The sequence below is a fragment of the Miniopterus schreibersii genome (genome assembly GCF_964146895.1).
Source record: "Miniopterus schreibersii genome assembly, chromosome: 11".
In the NCBI taxonomy this organism is placed as follows: domain Eukaryota; kingdom Metazoa; phylum Chordata; class Mammalia; order Chiroptera; family Miniopteridae; genus Miniopterus; species Miniopterus schreibersii.
In genome coordinates, this window is record NC_138111.1 from 5,563,507 (window position 1) to 5,587,967 (window position 24,461).

The 24,461-nt window shown below is 55.8% G+C and overlaps 2 protein-coding genes across 15 annotated transcripts; both read left to right on the plus strand.

Moving 5' to 3' along the window:
- ST6GALNAC6 (ST6 N-acetylgalactosaminide alpha-2,6-sialyltransferase 6) lies at positions 1-10,973 on the plus strand. Of its 12 annotated transcripts, none has more exons than XM_081152275.1 (8): positions 1-151; positions 1,261-1,314; positions 2,381-2,404; positions 2,962-3,052; positions 4,805-4,981; positions 5,815-6,221; positions 8,868-8,975; positions 9,600-10,973. In XM_081152275.1, exons 2-8 carry the CDS (start codon positions 1,289-1,291, stop codon positions 9,790-9,792), a joined length of 1,026 nt encoding a protein of 341 aa, XP_081008401.1. In that variant the 5' UTR covers positions 1-151; positions 1,261-1,288; the 3' UTR covers positions 9,793-10,973. The 12 variants fall into 12 exon arrangements, with proteins under 12 accessions (XP_081008401.1, XP_081008395.1, XP_081008390.1 ...); XM_081152269.1 differs by having other exon boundaries at positions 41-151; positions 2,326-2,404; XM_081152264.1 differs by having other exon boundaries at positions 43-151; positions 1,261-1,445; positions 2,326-2,404.
- Positions 8,887-23,928, plus strand: AK1 (adenylate kinase 1). 3 transcript variants are annotated; one of them, XM_081152276.1, is made up of 7 exons: positions 8,887-8,975; positions 18,281-18,319; positions 19,876-19,911; positions 20,095-20,258; positions 20,953-21,069; positions 23,262-23,453; positions 23,697-23,928. In XM_081152276.1, the coding sequence occupies exons 2-7, from the start codon at positions 18,313-18,315 to the stop codon at positions 23,763-23,765; spliced, it is 585 nt and encodes a 194-aa protein (XP_081008402.1). In that variant the 5' UTR covers positions 8,887-8,975; positions 18,281-18,312; the 3' UTR covers positions 23,766-23,928. The 3 variants fall into 3 exon arrangements, with proteins under 3 accessions (XP_081008402.1, XP_081008403.1, XP_081008404.1); XM_081152277.1 differs by lacking the exon at positions 8,887-8,975 and adding an exon at positions 15,314-15,441; XM_081152278.1 differs by lacking the exon at positions 8,887-8,975 and adding an exon at positions 17,951-18,084.
- Positions 23,929-24,461: the final 533 nt, after the last annotated feature.

A 24,461-nucleotide genomic window follows, 5' to 3' on the forward strand; every position in this document is an offset into this window, starting at 1 on the left:
GGGCCGGAGAGGCGGCGGCGGCGCTAGGACCCGGCGGGCCGGGGCTGCGGCGGGGCCTGGGCCGCAGGAGGCGCGCGGACCCCGGCTCTCGGCCCCCGGCGCCATGTGAGGGGGCTCGGGGGCGCGGGGGGCCGGGCGCTCCCCCGGGGAGGTGAGCGGGCGCCGCGCGGGGGCGGGCAGCGGGAGGGGGCGCCGCGCGCGCCGGGGGGGGTCGGGAGCCTCTGGGGATGGGGAGTGATGATGCGGGGGCGTCGGGGGCTGTCCTACACCCACTCTCCAGGCGACGGCTCCCGGAGATCCCCGTCCTCGTGCCCAAGGGCTGTCGCAGGGTTCGCTGGGCCTCCTGCCTCTGTCCGTCCCGCTGGAGCTCGGGGCCCGGCCACCGTCCTGACTCCCTTCTCTTCCCAGCTGGGCTAGGGCTCTGGACACCCCCCCCCGAGTGCGGGAGTTGGTGGGGTCAGCGCAAAGGGGGTGCAGAGGGTGAGTCGCCCCCCTCCAAGGTGGACCCACGGGCTCGGCGCCCTCCAATCTGGGAACTAGGTGCCCCCTCCCCCCTCTCCCCAAAGCTCTCCTCCTGCGCAGCTTGTGGGGGTGTCCCGACCCTGCGGGAGGACTCCCCCGGCTGGGGAGGCAAAGGCCCCAGACCAGAGGGCAGGGTGTAGCCCCCACCTTTGTCCCGCGGACGCAGCCCTCCAGCAGGGCCCGCTTTGGGTACCGGCCCACGCTCCCGGCCCAGTGCTCGGGGCTGCTGCCTTCCCAGCCTGAGCAAGTCGCTCACCAGTGGGCCTGCCTCCGGTGCCAGGCCAGAGGCTGGGCACACTCTCGGGGGTCTCTGGTTCATTCCAGCCCCGGGGTACCCTTGAGGGAGATCCCCTCAACCTCAGCCCTGGGCTGCTCCCTGGAAACAAGGCTCCCCAGCAGGCTCTGGACAACCCTACAAGGCACTTTGCATCTCTGAACGCGTCTCATCTGTGAATTGGGGAGTAAGAGCCCCTCCCATGCAGTGTTGCCAGGAAGATTAAGTGGGTGATGCTTAGCTGGCTCCTGTACACATTCCTGACAAGAGAATGAAGTCGCTGGGCTAGGGGTCAGAGGAGGAGGGCGTTTTGCTGGAAAACTCGGTGAGGCTGGCCTTGAACCATGAGCGGCTAACAGCGGCTGGCCCTGACCCAGCACCTGCAAAACCCGTGCTTCCCCTGCCACAGGGCCTTGAATCCTTCCATTATCCCCTGAGTTACTGTTATTACTCCCATTTCACAGATGAGGAAACTGAGGCTCGGAGAGGTCCATGGCTTGCCCAAAGCCCCTCAGCCAGTAAGTGGTGGACCCGGGATTCGCACTTGAACCTGAGATGCTGTATTGACCATGGCCTTCTCGAGAGCAGGATTGTGACGGGGCTGACCAGGGGGACCGCGGTCCAGGCTGAGGGCACTGCTCAGGCAAAGGTGGGAAAGTGGGGGGTGCGCCTGGGAACCGGAGTGCTCTAGAATGTCTGAAGGAAAGGGTAGTGAGGGAGGAGGCTCGGCTCCGAGAGGGCCTGGGACGCCAGAGGCGTCAGGACTGATGTGGGGGCGACCCTGGGATTCTGGACTCCTGTCTTTTGCTCAGATGGTCTCTTGAGTCCAAAGACAGCCCCCCCTTCCCTTCCGTCGAGCCTCAGTTTCTAGATCTGTACCGGGTGAGAGCCCCGGGGCCTCCCTGATTGGCTGGGAGGGCCCGCCCGGGAGAAACGTGAAACCCTGCGGGGGAGGCCCCCCACTCCCCTACCCCCACCCCGGGGAGCGGACGGAACGGAAAGAGTCCCGGGCTGGGTGGGCGGGGCCAGCGCCCAGCCAATCAGGAGCGGCGTGTGGGGGGAGCCTTCTTTGGCCCGAGGTTCTCGGGCTATTCCTGGTGGCGGTGTAGGAGTAAACAGCCGCGAGGTCTGGGGGCGGAGATGGTGGCGCGAGCTGGGGGGCCCCTGGAAGGGAGGACGGAGCTGGGGAGCCCCGGGCCCCAGCTTCTCCCTCTGCGCTCTCCCAACCTTAGTGCCCTCTGGGCTTGAATTGGCTGGAGCCGGCTGGACACAAGTGCTTGTTTCCTTTTGACAGGTGGGGAAATTGAAATCTGGAGAGGAGCTGGGTTCTGCGAGGAGAGGATGGGTGTCGGTTGGGGTGCTATGAGCAGACCTGAGCTGGTCCCCTCACAGCGGAGGCCACTGGGGCTGGGGCAGGAAGGAAGGGCTGCCCGGGGGTGCCTCGTCCCCTGAGGACCCCACACACCCTCTGAGGGTGGGGCTGTGATTATAGCCATTTGACAGATGAGTCCGTCTCCTTAACCCCTAAGGTATTACTCGTTAATTAATGAAATCATTCGGCCATCTTCCTGCACCCATCTTCAGGGCTCTGGAGGCACAGCAGAGAAGGTGAGTGAAGACCTGTGAGAGCTCTCAGCCTACTGGGGAGGTGACACGTAGGGGAAGTTCCTGGCCCACTGCAGGCTTGGAGGATGAGTGGGTTGTGAGCAAGGTGCAGCAGGGTGTTGCAGACAGTTTATGCAAGATCTGGAAGGGTGCAGGTGCAGAGGAGTTTAGGGACCTCCAAGGAGTGCTGCTTTATTCCAAGGCCATAGGGACCTGAAGCAGGGTTCAGAGTAGGGGTGCAAATGGGGTTCCTGCCGGGTGGGGCCAGGCCTCCCAGCATGGGAGCCAACTGCCTAGGAGAGCCAGAGTATGGGGAGCAGAGTGGAAGAGAGCAAGGGGCATGGAGAGAGGCAGGGTTCTGCCACCATGTGGCCCTGTGACCTCAAGCAGTTTTCTGCCTTTTTTGGGCCTTAGTTAGTGTCTGTCTGCAAAATGGATACAGCCCTGAGCCTTAAAGTCATGGGTAGGTAGGAGAGCTGACAGGGGTGGGAAGGTGTAGCCTTTGACCAACTGGACCTGTGGGAGGGCACCCAGGCCATAACCCTTTCTGTGACTTGCAGGTGTGAGCACACATCCCTGCCCCCTGGGTCACATGCAGGACGCTGGCCACTGTCACTCAGCAGACGCCGGAGAGAGATGAGTAGCAACAAAGTAAGTGCTCCTCTATTTCTTGTCCCCATCTCAGCCTCTTACTTTCCTCAGCGAGATGGGCTTCTGCAGACCTGTCTCAGACCCAAGCTACCACAAGTCTCTTTCCTTTGCCAAGATGCGGCTGATGCCAGGGAGGCCCTGGTTTGAGCCCTGCTGTACCACTGATCTGTGTGGCTTTGGGCAAGCTCCTGCCTCTCTGGGCCCAGGTCCAAGAAGGTGATTTGGAATGCTGTGCAGGGGGTGGGGGTGGGGAGGTAGAGGTGAGTGGGCATCTGGAGGATGGAGCAGAAGTCAGCCAAAGATGACAGAATGTTGTGAGCATCATTCTGGGGTGTCAGGATTCCCCACCATCCATTCATTCATGCTTTCCTGAGCACCTACTATATGTCTGGTCCTGCGCACCCCCTTCCTAGAATCCACTGCAGCACAGCCTTGGCAGAGCTTGAGGGTTGGAAGCAGGGTGATGTGGGTGTATCAGTTTGGGTCCAATTGGCAGAGAGAAACCACATAATTTGAACAGGGAAAGTTTAATGTAAAGAGTTACTAACTATAATCGGGCATTGGAGTAATGAGAGATTGGAATTCTAAGGAATACAGGAATAGCAGGTTTAAAGAGCTGCTACCAGCCCCAGGGCTGAGATCCAGGCTTTTCTGGGGAGGACACAGCTATGGTCCACTGGATGGCAAAGGACACAGTGTGATGCGATACTGGTGTGAGTTGTCATAAATCCACCCTCTAGGCTACAGGGAAGGCTGTTCACAGGAGATAACTCCTGGGGGGCACCCAACCTCCATATAAAACTCCAGGCATGGAAGCTGATGTTCTCTGGATGTCATAGGTGGTTGAGTGTACTGCTTGAGCTCAACTCTGGAGGAGTTCTGATCCCAGCAGGATTCGGAGGCACTCTGTTCTGAAACTGCCTGGGGGTGGGTATGGAGGAATCTGCTGAGTGCAGCTGGCTGCTAGCCCTTGGGCGTTGGAGATGAGTAGGTGCTTAAGGAGCCTGTGCACCAGAGTCAGAAGTAAATGCCTTTCTTTCTGCTGTATCTCTCCAGTGCCCTCTACTGACAAAGCTTAATAGGCAGTTAGCTGCCAAGGAAAAACAAGCAAAGAGCCCAGATCCATTTTCACAGAGCTGGCAAAAAGGGTGAACTTGGAGCTGAGAAGCAATACATGGATAACCAGCACAGTGGGCTTAGCACAAGGAGCCAGGACTCTCAGGTCTCGGCTAGCCTTGCAGACCCTGGGAAGATATATTCCAGCGGGCAATTTGGATATCAGTTTCCTGCCCTTTCATCCACATGGTGGTGCCCTATCTACCCATGCAGTCCAATTCCTGAGCAGATCCATCCCCTCCAGGTTTAAATAAATGATGAACATTTACGGAGAGTTGTTGTTTGGGGAAGACCTGGATCATCTCATTTGATTCTCGTACCTGTTTCCAACCATCCTTCCGGCTGCAGCTGGAGGGATCCTTCTGACACCCACGTACAATCCAGTGTGGCAGACCTTCCTTCTGAGAACCTTCTGTGCTCCAGTCCCTACCCCGAGAGCTGGGGAACTGGGGAGCGAGGCTGACCCAGGCCCGGCCTCAGAACTCAGGGTACTGTGGCCTGTGCTCGGGGAGCTGGAGGAGGCCTTCCTGGAGGAGAGAGTGTCTGAACTGGCTTGGAAGGAGGAGCAGGGGTTCGCTGGGTGTGGGGTGGTGAGGAGGCGGCCGCTGGGCCCTGAGCAGCCCTCTCCCCTCTCAGGAGCAGCGGTCAGCAGTGTTCGTGGGCCTCTTTGCTCTGGTCACCATCCTCATCCTCTACAGCTCCAGCAGCGCCGAGGTCTTCCGTCATGGCCCCCTGCAGGGCCACAGTCGCCAGCCTGTCAACCTCAAGCAGTGGAGCATCACCGATGGCTATGTCCCCATTCTTGGCAACAAGGTAGGGCAGCCACTCTGGGGAACTGCCTGGTGGCTGCCCTCCCCCTGCCCACCACCATTGCTCCCTCCTCCTCTCTCCACTCTCCATCTCCGATAAAGGAAAGGGCAGGCCCTGGCAGCCACAGCCCTCACTCCCAGTGCTCTCAGCCTCTCTTTGCTGTGTGACTTTGGATAAGTGCCCTGCCCTCTCTGGGCCTCAGTTCTCTACAAGGTTCCACCTTTAGCACTAAATTCCTACTATCTCCTCAGAACCCCTGTGAACAGGTGTGTCTGGTGTTCACTGGTCTCTCTCTCTGCGAGTCCACACAGGGTTTGATAGGACACTGGGGTTCTTGACAAGACAAAAACAGCCCCTGCTCCTGTCACTCTTGATCCCCTGCCCCTATTTGATTTTCTTCCTAGAATATGTCACTTACGACCTGGCATTATTTTATCTTTCACTTGTTCACTGTCTGTCTCCCTGACCAAGAGTTCATGAAGGCAGGAGTGGGGTCCCTTTTGCTGGTTGCTCTGTCCTGAGTACTTGACCATTAGCCAACTTGCTATAAATTTAGGGTGTCCCAAAAAAATGTATACATACACTTTGAATAACTATAAAGGCTAATGTGTTTATTAATACATTTCATTTTCAAAATTGAGCTATCAGCTGTTAAAGTGTGTATACATTTTTTTGGGACACTCTATTTGTTGACCATTGAATGAAAGGGCTTCAGTTTCTCTGTCTTTAAAATGGGCATAATTATTTTAGCCTCCTGGAGGCCTGAATGTACAGAGTACAGGGAGGGCCTGGAATAGAATGGTTGTAACAGTGTTGACTTTCCTTGTTCCCCCCAGATGCTGCCCTCCAGGTGCCACCAGTGTGTGATTGTCACCAGCTCCAGCCACCTGCTGGGCACCAAGCTGGGTCCCCAGATTGAACGGGCCGAGTGCACAATCCGCATGAATGATGCACCCACTACGGGCTACTCAGCAGATGTGGGCAACAAGACCACCTTCCGCGTGGTGGCCCATTCCAGTGTATACCGTGTGCTGATGAGGCCCCAGGAGTTCCTCAACCGGACCCCCGAAACCGTGTTCATCTTCTGGGGGCCCCCAGACAAGATGCAGAAGCCCCGGGGCAGCCTTGTGGGCACCATCCAGAAGGCAGGCCTGGCGTTCCCCAACCTGGAGGCCTACGCCGTCTCTCCCGGCCGCATGCGCCAATTTGACGACCTCTTCCGGGGTGAGACAGGCAAGGACAGGTACCAGCCTCCTGCCTGCCCCCTCTGGCCACCCCTCTGCTCTTCTTCAGCATGCTTTGCGCAGAGGGCCCTTTGCTCCCAGCTAACACTACTCTTAGGGTGTGGTCACTTCTTGCCAGTCTCTGGTCAGGTTTCCTGGGGGAGTTCTCTTCATGTTTAGCTTTTAGCACAAGTCATTCCAACATGCTCTGCATGGTCCCATCTTCCCAGGAGGGCTTCCTTCCGGCATGCATTGCTCAGAGGGAAGGAGGACTCCCAGCATGCTCTGCTCTAAGGTTGCACAGTCATCTCTAGCATCTTTCTAGGGGAGCTCTCTGTAGTATGCCTCCTGGAAAGTGTTGACTATTCCTGGCACTTCTTGATTTAAGCACACCGTTGCTCCCAGCATGCTCTATTCTAAGTACACATCATTTCCAGCCCTGTTCTTGAAAAGCTAAGCCAGTGCCACCCAATAGAAATAATAATGCATGCCACATATGTAATTAAAATTTTTATAGTAGCCACATTAAAAAAGTAAAAGGAAACAGATGAAATTATTTTTAATATATTTTATTTGACTCAATACGTCCAACATATAGATCCTGTACATATTTTGTTTGATTTATAACTAAATATTTAAAGTTTTGAGCTAATGTAAATGGTATTTAAAATCTTTTTTGGTTCCCAATTATTCATTGCTAGTATTTAGAAATACAATTTTTGTGTGGTGACCTTATATCTTGTAATCCTGCTAAATTTATTGGTTCTAGGGGATTTTTGTAGATTATTTGGGGATTTTCTGTGTAGATGGTCATGTAATGACATGCAAATAAGGACAGTTTTATTTCTTCCTTTCTAATACGTATGCCTCATTTCTTTTTCTTGCCTTATTGCACTGGCTAGGAATTTTCAATACAGTGTTGCATTGTATTGGAAGTGGCAAGAGTAGACATCCTTGCCTTAGTCCAGTCTCAGGCAGAAAGCGTTCAGTCTTTTATCATTGAATCTAAGGTTAGTTATAGGTTTTTGTAGCTGCCCTGTATCAGGTTGAGGAAATTCTCTTCGATTATCCATTTCTTAAGAGTTTTTATCAGTACTGGATATAGAATTTTTTTTCTGCATCAAGTAAGGCTATTTTTAAAAAAGACTAGTTTTTAAAAAAAATACTATTAATATGGTGAATAATTCTGATTGATTTTTAAATGTTGAGTTAGCTTTGCATTTCTGGAATAAACACCAGTTGGTTGTGGTGTATTATTATTTTTGTATGTTACTGGATATGATTTGCTAATACTTCGTTGAGATTTTTGTATCTGTGTACATAAGAGATACTAGTCTGTAGTTTATTTTGTACTATCTTTGCCTAATTTTGATATCAGGGTAATGCTGGCCTCACAAAATGAATTGGGAAATGTTTCCTTTTCTATTTTCCAGAAGAGATTATGTAGAATTGGTGTTATTTCTTCTTTAAATGTTTGATAGAATTTGCCAGTGAAACTATCTGGGCTTGGAGTGGTCTTATTCTTTTTTTAAAATATGTTTTTATTGATTTTAGAGAGAGAGGAAGGGAGAGAGAGAGAGAGAAACATTGATGTGAGAGAGAAACATTGATTGGCTGCCTCCTGCATGCCCTGGGGATTGAGCCTGCAGCCAGGGCATGTGCTCTGACTGGGAATCCAAACCAGTGACCTTTTGGTTCAGGAGACGACTCTCCACCAACTGAGCCACTTTGGCTGGGCTGGAGTGTTCTTTTTCAGATTTTAAACTATGAGTTCAGTTTCCTTAATAGTTACAGGATATTCAGGTTATCTATTTCATCTTGGGTGAGTTTTGGTAGTTTGTGATTTTCAAGAGATTGGCCCATTTCTTCTAAGTTATCATGTATATAGTTTTTTTGTGGTTTTCTTACTCTTTTAAAGTTTACAGGGTCTATGATGATATTCTCTCTTTTATTTTTGATAGTGTTGTGTCTTTTTTCCTTTTTTGTCAGTATTGAGAGAAGTTTATTTTCTTCTAAACTTTTCAAAGAACCATCTTCAACCAAATATATCCAAAATATTTTCAGTTCATCATGTAATCAATATAAAAAATTATCAATGTCATGTTCCACATTCTTTTTTCACACTCTCTAAGAAATCCAGTGTGTATTTTACACTGACAGCAAATCTCAACCACAAATCAAGTATTCACACATGCCCACATGTGGTCACTCTAGTGGACAGCACAGCTCGAGGCTCTTAGCTACTTCTGTGCCTTGCTTTGAACTTGTCACTGCTAGCATGACTGTCTCTGATTAGTCTCCCTGTAGGAGTTTGCTCCTGGCATGGGCACCACTGCTTCTGGAATGCTCCATTGTCATGGCCACTCCTGGCCTGCCCAGGTGTGACCAGTCTCCTTGGGAGTTTATTCCCAGCATGTCCTGTTCCTACTTTTTCTCTCAAAGGAGCTCTCTCCACACCCTTCACCTCTATCCAGACAAGCCCTCTGCCAGCAAACTCATGCTCCCCCAGTGGGCTGGACGGTGTGTGTGTGTTGTGTGACTGAGTGGGGAGAGGGCCCAGTGAGTGGGTGGGAGGAGTTCTGTGAAATGGGGGGAGTTGACTGTTCCTCCTTGCCTGTCCCGCACTGCCTGCATGCCCCCTCATCACGCTCCCTCTCTGCCCCCAGGGAAAAGTCCCATTCGTGGTTGAGCACAGGCTGGTTCACCATGGTGATTGCGGTGGAGTTGTGTGACCAAGTGCACGTCTATGGCATGGTCCCCCCCGACTACTGCAGGTGAGCCCCTCCAGGACAATGCCCACTCACTGGCCATGGGGTGGAGCTGGGGGCCTGGAAATCTGGTCTGGGTGGCCTTTAAGGGTCTCTATTGATGGTGTTCAGACTGCTCTGCAGAGATATGCAGACTGTTCCTTGGAGCTGCCTCGGGGGCCTCTACCCCATGCTCAGCCAGAGTCCAGAGTTTGCGTATTAATAATAACTGTTATTACTACATGAAAAGCCCAAGAGGTGACAGCTGTTCTTCACTGAGTGCTGACCGTGTCCCAGGCATGACTATATTTATCTCATTTGCTCCTCACAGTGATTCTAAGGGGTTGGCATGTCATGCTCCCCATTTCCTAGATGAGAAAAACAGGGTGGGGCCAAGCTCCACAGCCCACAGTTGTTACCTGTCCCCTACTCTGCCACGCTCTTGGGGACAGGAAAAGATCCATTGCATTAAAAAAAAGTTTGGTGGTCACAAACCTAGTCCACCCTACATTTTACAGATGGGGAAACTGAGGCCCAGGGAAGGGCAGGGATTTCCTCCACTAAGGTCCTACAGCAGGTCAGGGGCTAGAAGGGGCAAGGGCCCCTCCGGTGCCCACTCTGCCCTCACAGCCCCCATCTGCTCTGCCCCAGGAGGCAGCGGTCCCGCCTGCAGAACATGCCCTACCACTACTATGAGCCCAGGGGGCCCGACGAGTGTGTCACCTACATCCAGAACGAGCACAGCCACAGGGGCAACCACCACCGCTTCATCACCGAGAAGAGGGTCTTCTCGTCCTGGGCCCACCTGTATGGGATCACCTTCTCCCACCCCTCCTGGACCTAGGCTGCCCTGCCTGTGAGGCCCTCTTGAGGGACACAGGAGAAGTGGCTCTGGGCCCAGCCACTCCACCAAGGGCCTTCTCTTGGCCAATCAAGGCTGGCCGGAGTGTCTTCTGACCAATAAGGGCCTTGAAGAAGGTGTATCCTCCAGCCAGTCAGGCCTGGGGACATCTCGTGGCCATTCAGGGATTTGGGCTTCTATGTGGTTAATCAGGGGTGTCGGGATTTCTTGTCTAGTCAGGGTCTGAGCATAGTCAATCAGGGTATTTCTGAAAAATGTGAGGCCAAGGATGTGTCCTTTCCCATGAGGCCTTGGTTCAGAGCCCCAGGATCGTCCCCAAATCATTTCCTATTGGCTGGGACAATGGGGTCCTCTTCCAAGGACCTGGAAGCTTTGTGTTGCCCCCCCTCACTTCCCAGAGCCAGAAAGAAAGGTTGCCTGGGGGGTGGGAACTGTCTGGAGGCCAGGCTGGGGCATTTATGGGATTGGAGGGTCCCCGAGGTAGGGGGCCAGTGCCTGGGTCTTGGCTCTGCCCTGAGAGGCCTTGGACAAACCCCTTGTCTGCCTCTCTGGCATCCTGCCCATGTCAGGTCTAATGTGACGTCTTCGACCCCTTCCCACCTCCCCCACTGACTGCCTTGGGTCCATCCTCCGTAACGCTGGACCCCTCCGGCCACTACCCGTCAGCTCCCTAGGGGCCTGGGGTTCCCTTCCCCACCTCCTGGAGATGAGGGTATTTTTGTGCAAACTCCCAGGTGAGGCTTTCCACTTGTTGGAGGAGACTTTGGGGCTGAGAAATGGGAGGGGGGGGGATCAGCCAAACTGAGGTTTCAAGCAGCTGCTTTGTTTGCAGCTGCTAGAGTCGTCCAAGAGTCTCCCTCCAGCTAGGCCTGGGAAAGCTCTAGGGGTCTGGGAACTGTGTTCCCTGGGTCCTGTCCCCCCTCACTCTTTATCAGGCACTTTATTGCTGGGCCCAGTGGGGTGGGTTGCCCCTGCTCTTCTGGAGCCTGGAAGGGAAGACTAGAGGGCTTCCTGGAGGTGGCTGTGGAATAGGAGGGGCCGGTAGAGGAGGAGGCCAGCAGCAAGCCATTGCACATTGGGGTGGGGGCTGGGGGCTGGTGACTCCCCCAGACTTGGTTTTGTAATGATTTGTACAGGAATAAATGTACCTAAGCAGCAGCTCCATCTCCTATGTCTCCTGATCCAGCCGGGCTCCCTGGGCCAGGGCTCTGGGCCTCCTCGGGAAGTGCCCACACCCTCCAGGTTGGGAGCTCACACATAAGCAGGACAGCCAGCTTTTTCAGCTGACCAGTGAGTCATGCATTTTGCAGCTTGGGTGGAGAGCTGGCGACTCTGGGGGTTGGGGAGGTGTGGGGTTCCCAAGTCAAGCCTGTCTGGCTTTTCCAGTCCTGCCTCCCCCTGCTTCTGTGACCTTGAGCCAGTCACTTCCTCTCTCAGAGCCCCAGTTCCAGGACCACACACTGCTCTCAAGGAGCTCAGGTTCTAGGGAGGGGTGGGGCCCCATGACAGGCTCTGTCCCAGTCAGGCCACCACCAGAAGTAAGGGCTACAAAGACAATAGTAACAGGTGCTATGACGGGCTTTTGAGTAGGTGACATTCTTCTGAGGCCTGGAAGATGGGGGAGAGTCCTGCAGAGGTTGAGGTGAGAGCGTCCAGTGGGGAAAGGGGGGTGGGTGGGAGAGAATAACATGCCTGTCATAGAAAACACCTGGGGGGCACAGGAGAGAGGAGGCCAGGACAGGAGTCAGAGGGAGTGGACAGGGCATGCCATGGGGTCAGAGGTTGGCTCTAGGGCCTGGGGGTGCCGAGAGCACAGAGCTGAAATTTCCTGCAGGGCTCAGCAGGCAGGAGTCAGCCGGGGCTGCAACCCTGGGAGGGTTTGGGGAGCAGGTTAGTGAAAGGCCTTGTTTACAACTCCAGGTTGGCAGGGGAAAGGGGGTCTGTGACTCTAGGAGATTACAACCTGTTTAGGCAGATAAGATGCCCTTGGGAGCAGAGGCCTAACAAAGGGTGACTGTGTGAGACAAGGGCAGGCAGCCTGCTGGGGACCGGGAAAGGGCTCTCCCTGGGCACTGGGCCAGCTGGGATGGGGGGCCAGGGAGCTGGGAGGAGAGAAGGGCGCACTGCATCTGACTCTCAACTCACGTACGCATTCTAGTAAGTAGCTGTGCCGTGCTCTCCATTGGGTGCGATTGAAGAGGGAGGGGATGGCAGGCGGGAAGCATGGTCCAAGCAATAGCCCAGTGGTGGGGCCCACAGCCCCTCTGAGTAGGCAGGAGGCGGGAGCAGTGGGAGATGAGGCTCTTGGGGCCAGATGGCAAGCCACGAGTGCCAGCTCGAGTGGGCAAGGCTTGATCCCTCTGACTTGGAGAGGTCATCCTTGCTTGGACAGCAGCGGGACAGGCAGGAGGCTGGGATGTCACTGGGCCCACGGCCTGAGCCCACCAGACACAATAATGGTAGTGGTGGTGGTAGGCGTGTCGGAGGGTCAGGGACTCCTTGCAAAGTCATTATGTGGGGAGCCTAAGGCCCTGCATGGGGATGGAGATATGGAATTCTGTACACGCTAGCCCTGCGCAAAGGCTTCTGGGAATCTGCCTGCCCACTGGCAGACACAAAGGGAGACCCAGGAGTGCGCCAAAAGGAGGCGGTTGCTAGCGGTTGGTTTAGCATCAGGAGGTAAGAACTTCGGTGGAGGATGCTGGGGGCAGGAGGCCTGGGGCCTAGCCCTCAACCCCGCAAACTCATCCCCGCAGAGGGGACCCTCGGAGGCTGGCGTGCTCACTGTCACTTATCTTCCTGAGCCCGCCTCCTCTCAGTCCTTTTTTGCTCTGAAAGCACCTGCTCACTGCTGTGGCCAAGATGAACCCACCTCCTCATTTAGGGTTCAGAACCCCCCTGCACTCCTTTGTATCCCTGTCACCTCTGTGAGCGCCCCCCTCCCTGGGGGTGGGGGCATCTCCCACCAGCTACAAACCCAGCATGTGCTTCCCGGAGCCACCACTCCAGCTGTTCCCTGCGATGCTCAGCAGTCCGGCCAGGCCCAGCTGGGGCAGCCCTGCCACCGCCACCATGTGCTGTGAACCTTGGAGTTCAGTCTCCAATGCTGGCTCATTTTCAAGCCTGGGAATTCTTTCTTTAACCAGATATATTTTTAAAATGTTTTTTAAAATTGGTTTTATTTTATATGGTTATGTTTTTAGGTATTTTTTATGTTATAATTTAAGCCATACAAATGATACAAGATAAAAAGTGAGGGCATCACCCAGTCCTACTCCCTGTTAACAGTTTAGGGTATAACCTTCCAGGTTTTATCTCCTTGCAGTTTTTTACCTTTCCCTCCCTCCCTTTCTTCCTTCCCTCCTTCATCTCTCTGCAGTTTTTCTTTCTTTAGGTTATAGCTGAGAAAAAAATTCCTGAAACTTTAATATTCCAGGATTGGTGGGAAATCCATAGGTCATATGCAAATGAAATAATTAAAACAGGTACTGAAAATATTTCCCCCCCCGTTTTTACAATTTTTGAATTTATTTTTTTTATTGTGGCAAAAAACACACAAGCTTGACCAGTCAACCATTTTTAAGAGTACAGTTCAGTAGTGTTAAGTATGTGCGCATTTTCATGAAACAGATCTCCAGAGCTTTTTTATCTTGCAGATCTGAAGCTCTGTGTCCATTAAACAGCAGCTCCCATTTCCCCTGCCCTCAGCCCTTGGGAACCTCATTCTACTTCCCTTTTCTATGAGTTAGTAAGTTTGACTACTTCAGATACCTCATGCGAGTGGAATCATACAGTGTTTGTCTTTTTGCGACTGGCTTATTTCATTTAGCATAATGTCCTCAAGGTACATCTGTGTTAAAAGTGTTTTATATATAAAATAATAGATGCTTGTTGTAAAAAAAAAAAAAAGCATGAGCACCTCCCCCCCTCAGTTCTGCATTGCATCACCTTTAAGATGCCTTCGATTTGATCATAAGACAACACAACCTCAGAAATGTTAAAATGCAAAGAGGAGACACTGAGGAATGGATTTCACACACACGCCCCTGCGTGTTTAGAATTGTTGAAGGTGGGTAAGATCGGAGCAGCTGGGCTGTTTGCCTGTTTCTCTTGCCCCGACCCCACCAGCCACACAGACCCCCGGCTTCCTTTCTCAAGCCCACTCTAGGGCAGTCTCCACTCCGCACCTGCCCGGCTACGCCTCCGTCCCCCCCATCAGTTGGTCCCCACTGGCACGAGAGAATCATCCTGCCCACAGTCGGTGTCCACATGGGATTCCCAGAGGTGAAGAGCACATCTGAAGTTTTAAGTGATTTCATCAATTTGCTTTTCCAAGAGGTCACACCAATGCCCACAGCCACCTACAGCTTTTGAGAGGGCCTTTCAAACAACTTCTAAGGCCGACCCTCTGACCCAGCACCTGCCCCTCCCACAGATGGGAAAACTAAGGTCACAAGGAGTAAGGACTTGTCTGATGTCGCAGGTGGCAGAGCTGGGTCTAGATGCAGGCCTCTTGGTGCCTAGGCTGCTGTTGTTGCTAAGAAACTACCCACCTAAAGTGGTCTCACTCTCTGGGTAGTCTCACTCTCTCGCTCAAACATCTTCCATGGCTCCCTAGTGCCTACAAGACAAATTCTAAATTTAACCCGCCCCGCCACCTAGGGCTGCTCCTTCAAGGTTGTGGTGTGGTCTGAAGCTGCATGGTCCTGGTCTCTGCTACATTATTGAGCATATTGCTGTATGTTGGTCTCCATGGACAAACACATCACTTTCTACCTGGGAATGCCAGGCAAGCTGTTTTACAGGTGTGACCCCACTTTCCTCCACGTTCAGGATTCACAGACATGGCCCCAGTCCGAGTTTTTTCTGCCCAGCTCCTGGCCCACGGGGAATGCTCGTTATTGGGAGCTGCTCTTATCAGGTCCATGGGCCCCCCCTCTGAGGACAGAGCTCTGAATGGCCCACGTCCTCCTAGGCTTAGCTGGGAGTTGCCTGGCAGCTCCATGGGGGCAGGGTTTTTTAAAATAATCTATCCAATCACCAGCTGGGGTCCTGGGGAGTTTCAGTCCCAGAGGAGTTCTTGGAACCCCTTCCCAAAAGGGAGGAGGAATTCCAGGGGGGTCTGCGCAGGATCTGGGGGACTGGTCCCGCCAGCGAAGCCCCCAGAACCCGTGCCTCAGTCCTCTCCCTCCCTGGTCTGGCCTCTCCCTGCTACCGATTTGCTGCGGGATGTTGTTCAAAGGGCCGCTCTTCTCTGGGCCTCAGTTTACCCAGCTGTCACATGGGAAGCCTAGTCCCGACCCCTGGAGTGATGAGGGCAAGTGGAGGTACCGCAGGAACGGAAAACCCTCGGGGACAGTAAAAATGCGTGAGCGTGAGCGTGAGCAGGCCTGGGGGCGTGCGGCGCAGGCTCCCGTGGGCTCTGCCCCGTCCAGCCCCATCCCTCCCTCCCTCCGCCCCCCCCCCCCCCCCCCCCCCCGCCTCCTCCCCGCTCCTGCCACTCGGAGCTGGCTCCCGGCATGCCGCGCGCCTGCTGACAGCCTTATAAATAGTCGCCTTTGCGGGCGGGTGGCTGGCGAGGACGGGCAGGGCACGCACTGGCCCCGGCGCCCACCCGCACCCCACCCCCAGGTCAGTGTGCGCCCGTGCCTGCCTGTGTGCGTGGGGGGGACGGGCCTCCGCGGGGAGTGGGCAGCCGCGGGCACCTGAGGAGTGCTGCTCGCGAGTGCCAGGGTATCCTTGGGATTTGTGTGGCTCAGTGTGTGTCCATGATTGTGATCTGTGTGTGTTTGCCTGTCTGTACTCCCCAGATGCTGTTCTGGCTATTTGTGCTACACTCTGTGCCTTTGTGTGAGTGTGTGTGTGAGTGTGTGTGTGAGTGTGTGTGTGTTGCAGTCCCTCCCAGCCTTAGACAGTCACCCCTTTGTCCCAGCCCATACTCCTGGGGCTCCAGGTTCCTGTCCTTGGCATGTCCCAGCTGGGGCCCTGGGAGGGGGGCTGTGGCCTGACTCCTGGCCCTGGAGGACCTGGGCAGGGCAGCCTATGGGATTGGAGGAGCTATCCTGTCACATCATTTTGAGTGCTGGGGGGGGGGACACAGGATGCCCCCTGGATGTTTGGCCCCTGCCTCAGCCTTCTGAAAGGGCAGGGCTCTGGGGGAGCCCTGGGGCCCTTCCTGAGTACTACTCAACTACCCACCAAGGACTCTTCAGCAGCAGCGGGACAGGGCCTGGGGGTGGAGGCCCAGAGAGGGGACACCAGCGGCCCAAGGTCACACAGCTGAGTGATGGAGTTGGGATTTGACCCCTAGTTGGTTGCCAACCACTGAAAAGGCTGCTCTTGGTCAGGAGATGGCAGACCTGGGTCTTGCCCTGGACTTGCCTTGTGATTGAGGTTAAGTCTGTATCCCCTTGGCCTCAGCTCCCCAGACCCCTTGGCAGACCACCCAGTTATATACTAAGAATCACTGTGGCCCGGATCCAGAGACCTTATGAGGCGTGTGTGCTGAGCCTGTAACCTAACTCCGTCCTGGACCCCTGACCCCTAAGAGGCCTCTTCATAACCCAGGTTATTTTGGACCAAGGCGGCGGCAGGTTCCAGCAGGACAGTGGGGCTTAGGTTACTGGGAGGGAGCAGGGCAGGGGGGTTCACTACAGGCTGTTCCTGGCCTGGGGGACCTCCCCCTCCCCCAGCAGCTGCTGAATTGTTGGCAGCTACTACCCTTCCTTAAGCATACTCAGCAAGAAAGAGGCTGAACTCATGCCCACAAGCAGCTGCTTAAGGACCTACTGGGTGCTGGGCCCAGAGCAGCAGAAAATGCAGCCCCAGGTTTGACCCCAGCCAGGCCCTGGAGCAAGTCTCTCCTCTCCAAGCCTCAGTTCCCTGCCAAGATGGCCACAGGGATGGAGTAAGGCCCCCAGCCCTACGATCAGCCCGGGCCAGGCCCAGCGTGGTGGGGAACACAGGCTTGTACTACAACAGAGCGGTCCCATACAGTGTGGTGTGTGTGTGACGCCAGGGGAAGTTCAGAGGAGGTACCTGCTAGTGTAGGAGTGGAGAGCAGAGTTCAGGAAGGCTTCCTGAAGGAGGTGACACTTAAAGTGAGTCCTAAACATTAACACCTTAGGGAAAGGCTTTCAGGCATTGGGTGCAACATGAGCTGGGGCCCAGAGGTGGGACCCATGGTGGGGTGAGGGAGCTCCCAGCAGTTTAAGCCCCAGTTGATAAAGCTGCAGAGTGTGTGTGTGGGGGGAGGGCTTTATCTTGGGAGCTGAGGTGGCCACAGATGGAAGGGTTTTAAGCAGATGAGCAGTGTGGTCTTATGCTTTTTGGGAAATCCTGAAGATGTCCTGGAGGGGTATGGAGGTGGGAAGGCCCCTGCTTGGAACAAGGTAGTGGCCGTGAGGACACAGTTCAGAGAGGTTCAGGAGCAAGAGGGTTGGAATGCACTTATGCAGGATGGAGGTGGGTGTGAGAGAAGGGACTCTAACTGGGGACAGAGGAGGGGCTGTTCAGAGTCTGCAGGGCCTCCGGCCTGTGTAGGGGCCGTAGATTTATGGAGTTGGGTAGAGAGGCCTGGGTTGGCTGGGCAGGGATGGAGGGGTCCTGGGAACCTGAAGCCAATAGTGAGAGGGTGGAGTAGGGGTCTGAGGTGAGGTCCCAGGCAGGAGGAATGGTGGCCAAGGGTCCAGTCAAGGCAAGAGTGGCTGTGATGGTTGCAGGTGGCCTTGGCGAGGGCAGGTGGGTGAAGGCCAGAAGTGTATATAGGCAGCAATTCTAAAGAGACTGATGGGAAGGGGAGGTTTGGGGAGGTCCCTGGGGGGCTGTGGAAGTGGAGTGGGGTCCCTGGAGGGGTTGGGGTTGACTTATGTGCTGGGGGGAAAGGAGGGCAGTGTGGCAACGTCCTCCATTGGGTGAGGGGGCAGGGGCCACATGAGGGGTAGAAGTTGGGCCTGGAGGGGGAAGCCCAGGAACCCCCTCATTTGAAAATTGCAGGGCTATGTCCACGTGAAGAGCTTTCTCACTTCAGACTCCTGTGTCCCTTCGAGCAACCCCTTCCAAACCCCATTGGAGATGAGCACACGCGCAGCTCCTGTCCCTCCTCCCGCTTCCTGGCAGCTTTCCTCTCCCTCCACCCTGGGGAGTGTTGCTAAGGTGCCGGGCAGAGGACCTCACCCTGTTTTCTGGGACTTGGGAGGATAGCACCTCCGCAGTGGCTGGTGTCTCTGCTTGAGGCCCTCAGTGGTGGGAGGGGACTTCTGCCCTTCTCGACAGGTGAGGCAGCAGAGGCACACGGAAAAAAGATGACTTTTCCAAGGTCACCTGGGACTCCTGGACCTTCCCCGCCTCCGGCGGCCCCCTCTGAGGGCAAGTCAGGGCCTGGCACACCCCAGTGGCTTGTGGCTTGGCTGGAGCAGAGGCAGGGTGGGGAGCTCTCGCTCACCCGCCCCACCTGTGCCTTATCTTGCAGAGTGCTGACTCCACTCCCTGGACCTCGGCAGGATGGAAGGTATGGAGGCTCCTCTCTCCTGCTCACTGCCTGTACCTCAGTGTGCCCAGCTGTTAAGGGGGTGTGCTTTCGGGAGACACTCTGGGAGGGGTTGGAGGAGGCTCTCGGGCTGCCAGATGGGGCTTGCCGGGGAGCTCCCGCACCCTCCTCAGGCCTCTCATGGGATGTGCCAGCTTCAAGATTAATTTTAGAAGTGATGGGCCCTCCTTGAGGCTCCAGAGTGCCCCATAGCTCACATCCTATGCTGGTATTTTTCGAGCTGAATCCCTGCCTCTTTCTAGAGAGGGTAGGCACTGGCAAGGGGAGGCCTGCCCTGTAGAGAGGCCCCAAGTGTGCAGATGCTCTTCTTGGGATGTAGTTTCCCCACTCTCCAGTGGGGGTGGCTCTTGGGTCCTCCAGGCTCCTATGGGCCTGACCTAGAAGGAGTCATGGGCAGAGAGCCCAGCTGGCCTGTCTCCTGGCAGCACCACCCATCCCATCCCTGGCATTGAGCCTCGGCCTGGGCAGTTCTTAAAGGAGCCCAGTGGGCCTGACTGCTGCTGCCTGAAATCAGTGGTCACCCTTCCACCTCTGGGGCTCTGAATGTCAGCTGCCACTGGGCTATAGCCTCCCCCACGCCCAGGCTTGTGCTGGTCACAGGGCAGGCAGGGGGTGGGGAAGGCATGGGAGACGTCGCTCTGACAGCTCCTCCAGGCTCTAACCTCATGACTGGGAGAGCCCCTGGGAGCTTCTGAGCTCACCTTGTCACTGGGACAGGGACAGAGAACCAGAAAGGGGCAGAGACTTCTTTTCTAAGGCCTCACAACCAGGTCCTGCTTCCCGGGGAAGGGAAGGCCAGCAGCCTGAGAAGAGGCCCCGGGTTCCAATTTGGGTTCTGGCAGCCCTAGACCAGGCCCCCACCCCTCTAGGCCTCAGTTTCCCTCTGTTGGCGGGGCTGTGGTCTCGCTGAGTTCTAAGGGTGAGTGAGACGGAGGTCGGAATGTCAACTGGCCTCTGTCTTTGGGCAAGGGTTCCATATGCTCACCACAGCCCTCTTCCCCAGCAACTGTCTCCAGGGCAACATATGTTGTGGTTGCCAGCTCCGCACTTGAACCGCCCAAGGAAGGCGGGGATGGGCAGGCCCAGGGTCTGGGAGGGGAAGGGTAGGGGACACAGCAGAACAGGACCATGGGTGCCTGCTGCTCATCCAGAAACCTCCGCAGTGAGGAAGACTCTAAGGCCCGAGGTGACCAGCAGCTGCTGTCCAGCCACCCACAGGGATTGGGGTGACTCGAGCCACTCAGAGTCCCTCTTACAGCCTGTGCTTGTGGCCTCCAGGCCTTTGCCTCTGCTGGTCCCTCTGCCTGGAACGCCCTCTCTCCCCTGACCTGTCCCAGTCCCTGAGCTTTCCTCGCCATCACCATTTGCTCCGGGCTGTGGCTTGTCTGCCTCCCTGACAGGAGTGTAAGCTGTGTCTGTCCCTCTGTCTCGGGCCCAGTACAGGCCTGGGATCCAGAGGTGCCTCTGGCTATTTGTCCTGCAAGTGACAGCTCTGCTCCCCCTTTTCTCTCCCACAGAGAAGCTGAAGAAAACCAAGATCATCTTCGTGGTGGGTGAGTCCGAGGCAGGCGGGTGGTGCACTTGTGGGGGGGGGGGGTCTTTGCAGGCACTGGTGGGAGCTGGGGCCTGGGACTGCACTCTGGGCTGTGCCCCTCCTTCCATGGGTGACCTGGGCAGACCCTGTCCCTGCAGAGGACTCCATTTCTCAGGGTTTCTGAATGGGTGGGCGCTTGCAGGAGGGCCTGGCTCAGGGAAGGGCACACAGTGTGAGAAGATTGTCCAGAAGTACGGCTACACCCACCTCTCCACCGGGGACCTCCTGCGGGCCGAGGTCAGCTCGGGCTCGGCCAGGGGCAAGATGCTGTCGGAAATCATGGAGAAGGGGCAGCTGGTGCCACTGGTGAGTAGGCCCCAGCTGGGTGGGCGGGGGTGATGGTGGCCCTGAGTGGACATCAGCCAGCAAAGCCCATGACACACTGGCAAGGCTGACCATGACCTTCCCTGGCTCTGAACCCTTTTGTGGGTCCCCATTGCCCTTGGCACAAAATTCCTTCCAGAAGCTCCCAAGAGCCTCCAGGACCCTGCCCTGCTGACCCCTCCATCCTGCCACCACCCTGGCCTTTCTGTCCCCTCAGACTCAATGGACTCCTTCCTGCCTGGAATGTTTTTTCCTCCTTGGCTTTTGGACTTTCCTGATTCCTCAGATTTGGGCTAAGACCCCCTAACTTTATACTCTAGTAGCCCCCCTTCTTTGCCCATACAACCTGTGTCATGCTTAGAAATTGATAAATCAACAGACCACGAGTTTCCCAAGGACTGGGAAGGTCTTTGTTCACAGCTGTGTCCTCTGGGCCCCAACAGGAGCTGGCAGGGAGGAGGGCCTCAATCTATAATATTGAATGAATGAATGAATGAATGAATGATTTGATCCATCCATCAAGTCTTCGTGGTTCAGAGAAGGCCTGGAGAGGGAGACTTGTGTGGAATGTCCGTGTTAGTACAGAGGGCTTTTCAGCTGCGGGAAAGCGCACACCAAGCCCAGAGGAGGGGTGAAGAGGGGCTCACGGCCCCTCCTTCTTTTGCTATGCCCACAGGAGACAGTGTTGGACATGCTCCGAGATGCCATGATGGCCAAGGTAGATACTTCCAAAGGCTTCCTGATCGACGGCTACCCTCGGGAAGTGCAGCAGGGGGAAGAGTTTGAGCAGAGGGTAAGGCACAACTTGGTGGATGGCCTTTGGGAGCTGTGCTGGGGGCAGCCAGGCAGAGGCTGCTGTCATGGACACAGAGGGAGAGATTTCGGGTGATGATGATGGGGGTGGGTAAGGAGGGAAATGAGGGAAGACTTTCTGGGAGTCTTTCTAGAAGCCCAGGAGAAAAGTCTAGAACAACGGGAAGCACCGGGCTGGGGAGTTCATAAGCCTGGCCAAGCTGAGGTTCCAGCCTAACTGCTCGAGGCCTCAGGCTGTCATTCTGAACCTCAGTGTTCCCATCTGCAAAATGGGGATAGATAGGGCACAGCTGCCTCGTGGGGCAGAATGGGGATTAGAGCAAATGTACTTTTCAGAAGTGGGGCTTGGCATCTGTAAACACGCGGTCAGAGGGGCAGGGAATAGCATGGACAGGGCTGGAAGGTCAGGCTCGTGTGGGGAGAACAGAAGCTATTGGGACAGGGCAACTGGGGATGGTGTGGGCGAGGGAGGTTCAGGCCTGGCTGGAGGCTTCGGATGCCCAGGAGGAGAGTCCAGCCTCCTTCCAGGGGCCACAAGGAATCCTGCTGGAGAGAGTGGGCCTTGAGGATGATCCCTCTGAGCTGCCTGGAATGGGTACCCACCAGGAAAACCCTCCACAGGGTGAGGGCATCTCACCCAAATACACACATGTATATAGACATGTGCATGCACAAGCAGGCAACAGCACATGTACATGTGCACACAGGCACTGAGGTTCACATATATGTGCACAAAGCCACAGGCATATGCATCCATGCACACAGGCCTGGGTACATGTGCACACACACCTGGCAATATACACACACGCACCTCAGACAGTGTGTGTACATGGACTCAGTGCACCTAGACACTGGGATGCATATAGGGGGAAAAATGAGCCGTAAGTGCCAAGGAGGGAGAGGTCAGTAAGGGTGTGCGGGGGGTTCAGGGAGGGCTTCTTGGCAGAAAGACTCTTTGCAGGCCTTGCCAGGAGGACTGGGCATCCCAGTGGGCTGGGGGCTGGACCAGACCCTCACCCCACTGCCCATCTCTGTGACAGGAATCATCTTTAGACTTCTATAGCTTTGAGCCACATCTAGAGGTAGGATACTGTATTTCTTGCCCTCTAAGTGGCTGCAAGACCTCAGGAAAGTGTCTACCCAGATCTGGGCCTCAGGTTCCCTATCTGTGAAATGGGGATTGGCTGGGTTTCCTTCAGACTAGGAGGCCATGGACCTAGGTAGGCACCAGCTGTGTGATGTTACCTCTGACCCTCAGAGCCACATCTAGAAAATGGGGTTGTTGAAAGTTCTCATTCCTCCTGGGGCTGCTGTGGGTGTTGGTCTGGGCGCCTGGCTCTGCACAGGGCCCAGCCCTGCTGTGGCCTTCAGGGGTCCAGTATCTGGTCTTTTTTACTCTGGACACCAGGGGGCGCCAGGTCCCCACCAAAGGAAGATAGGTCAACTCCTTCACGCCCTTCCAAGTCTTCTTGGTGATGAAACAATCATTCCAATGACAGTGACATTGTTGAGAACCTCCCAGAGCTCAGTTGCCGCTCACCCCTTCACTCATCCCTGGTTCCTTTCTCAAGTCCTTACCCAGCCCTGCTGCTGTAAGACAGACGCCCCTTGCCCTCAGGGGCTCCGGGCCCGCTGGGGAGAGGGATGGCTGGTAAATAACCAGAGGCCCTCCTGAGAGGTGCTGAGGACATAAGTAGAGGGAACTGGAAGACCATGTCCCAGGGGCTGGGGATGGCGGTGGGGGTGGCATCTAGGAAGACTGCCCTAGGGGAATGAGATTTTAGTTGGATCTGAAGGTGGGCACTTGGTATTGAGGGAAAGGGCTCCTGGCCTGGCAGATGAGGAAGCTGCTGAGAGCCAGCCCAGCCCAGAGCCAGTGTGGCTGAAGCAAGGAGAGCAAAGGAGTGAGGAGCACCAGATGCGGGGAGGGGCAGGGCCCACTGCGCAGGCCCTCATAGGTCAGGAAAGGAGTTTAGACTTTCTCCTGAGGGCACTGGGGAGCCATGGAAGAGGTTTGAGCAGGGGAGTGGCAAGGCAGATTGGTTTTAGGAAGGTCCGTCAGGTTGCCTTGAAGGTATGAGGGGATCTCAAGTGGGGCCCCTGGGAAAATGTGGGGGAGGTGGCCTGGGGTGGGCAGGACAGGGTCCCCTGTGACTAGTGCCCTGCCCACAGATTGGACAGCCCACACTGCTGCTGTATGTGGACGCAGGCCCTGAGACCATGACCAAGCGGCTCCTGAAGCGTGGAGAGACCAGCGGGCGTGTGGATGACAATGAGGAAACCATCAAGAAGCGGCTGGACACCTACTACAAGGCCACAGAACCTGTCATCACATTCTATGAGAAACGTGGCATCGTACGCAAGGTGCGCCCCCTGCAGGCCCGAGGGAGCCCTAGGAAACCTGGGTTTTTGCCTGGCTTGGCCTCAAATTGCTGTGACCTTGGGCCAGCTGTTCTTCCTGGGCCTTGGTTTCCCTGCTGGTTTGATGACAGGCTGCTGTCCACTGCGGCTGGACTCGGGAGCCAGGCCTGGCCTCTGGGGGGGCCTGCCACGGTGGGGTCCACCCAGCCTCCGGCGTCCCCGTCCTCACCACCAGTCTCCCTGCAGGTCAATGCCGAAGGCTGCGTGGACAGCGTCTTCTCCCAGGTCTGCACCCACCTGGATGCCCTCCAGTAGCAGCGCGGAGCCCCTTCCCCCTCAGCCCAGCCCCACCCCTGCCTGACTCAGGAGCCCTGGCCTGAGCTCAGCGCCTCCACCCTGCCCGGCTGGTCACAGACAGAGGAAGCCACTTTATCCTGTTTTCATGGACAGCTGAGCACTAAAGGAATTTCCGAGGACATTCGGTTTTACTCCTTTTTCTTCGCTTCCATTGGGGTTGGTTTATGTGGGATGGCCGCCCGGCCTTGAGTCCCAGCCCCCCCTTCCTCCCTGGGCCCCTCAGCCCACCTCAGCCAGCTGCTCCTCCCCGGGCTCTGGTGGAAGGCCCAGGACCCCTCCTCACGAGGCCACGCCAGGCCTGGGGATCCAGCTGGGGATCCAGCGGGCCTGAGGCAGGGTCCATGCTCTTGGCGCCTCGGGTCAGGCAGAGCTGGGCCTGGGCCTGGCTTCCTCTGCATCCTTGCTGTGTGGCCTTGGCCCTGAGCCCTCATCTCTCTGAGCCTGTTTTCTGTGCCTAACCCCCGCTGGGGACTGAGCTCTCATATGCAGTGAAGCTGTGGGGGGCTTCCTGATAGTGGGGGTGGCACACATTAGCCGGTCAAGTGGGCAGTGACTTGGCCTCCTCGGTGCGAGAAGCCCTGAGGGTCTGAAAAGGGCGTCAGGATTGAACTGGTGGGGGGGGGGGGGGCATGGTCAGTAGTGCCCCTCTGAGGA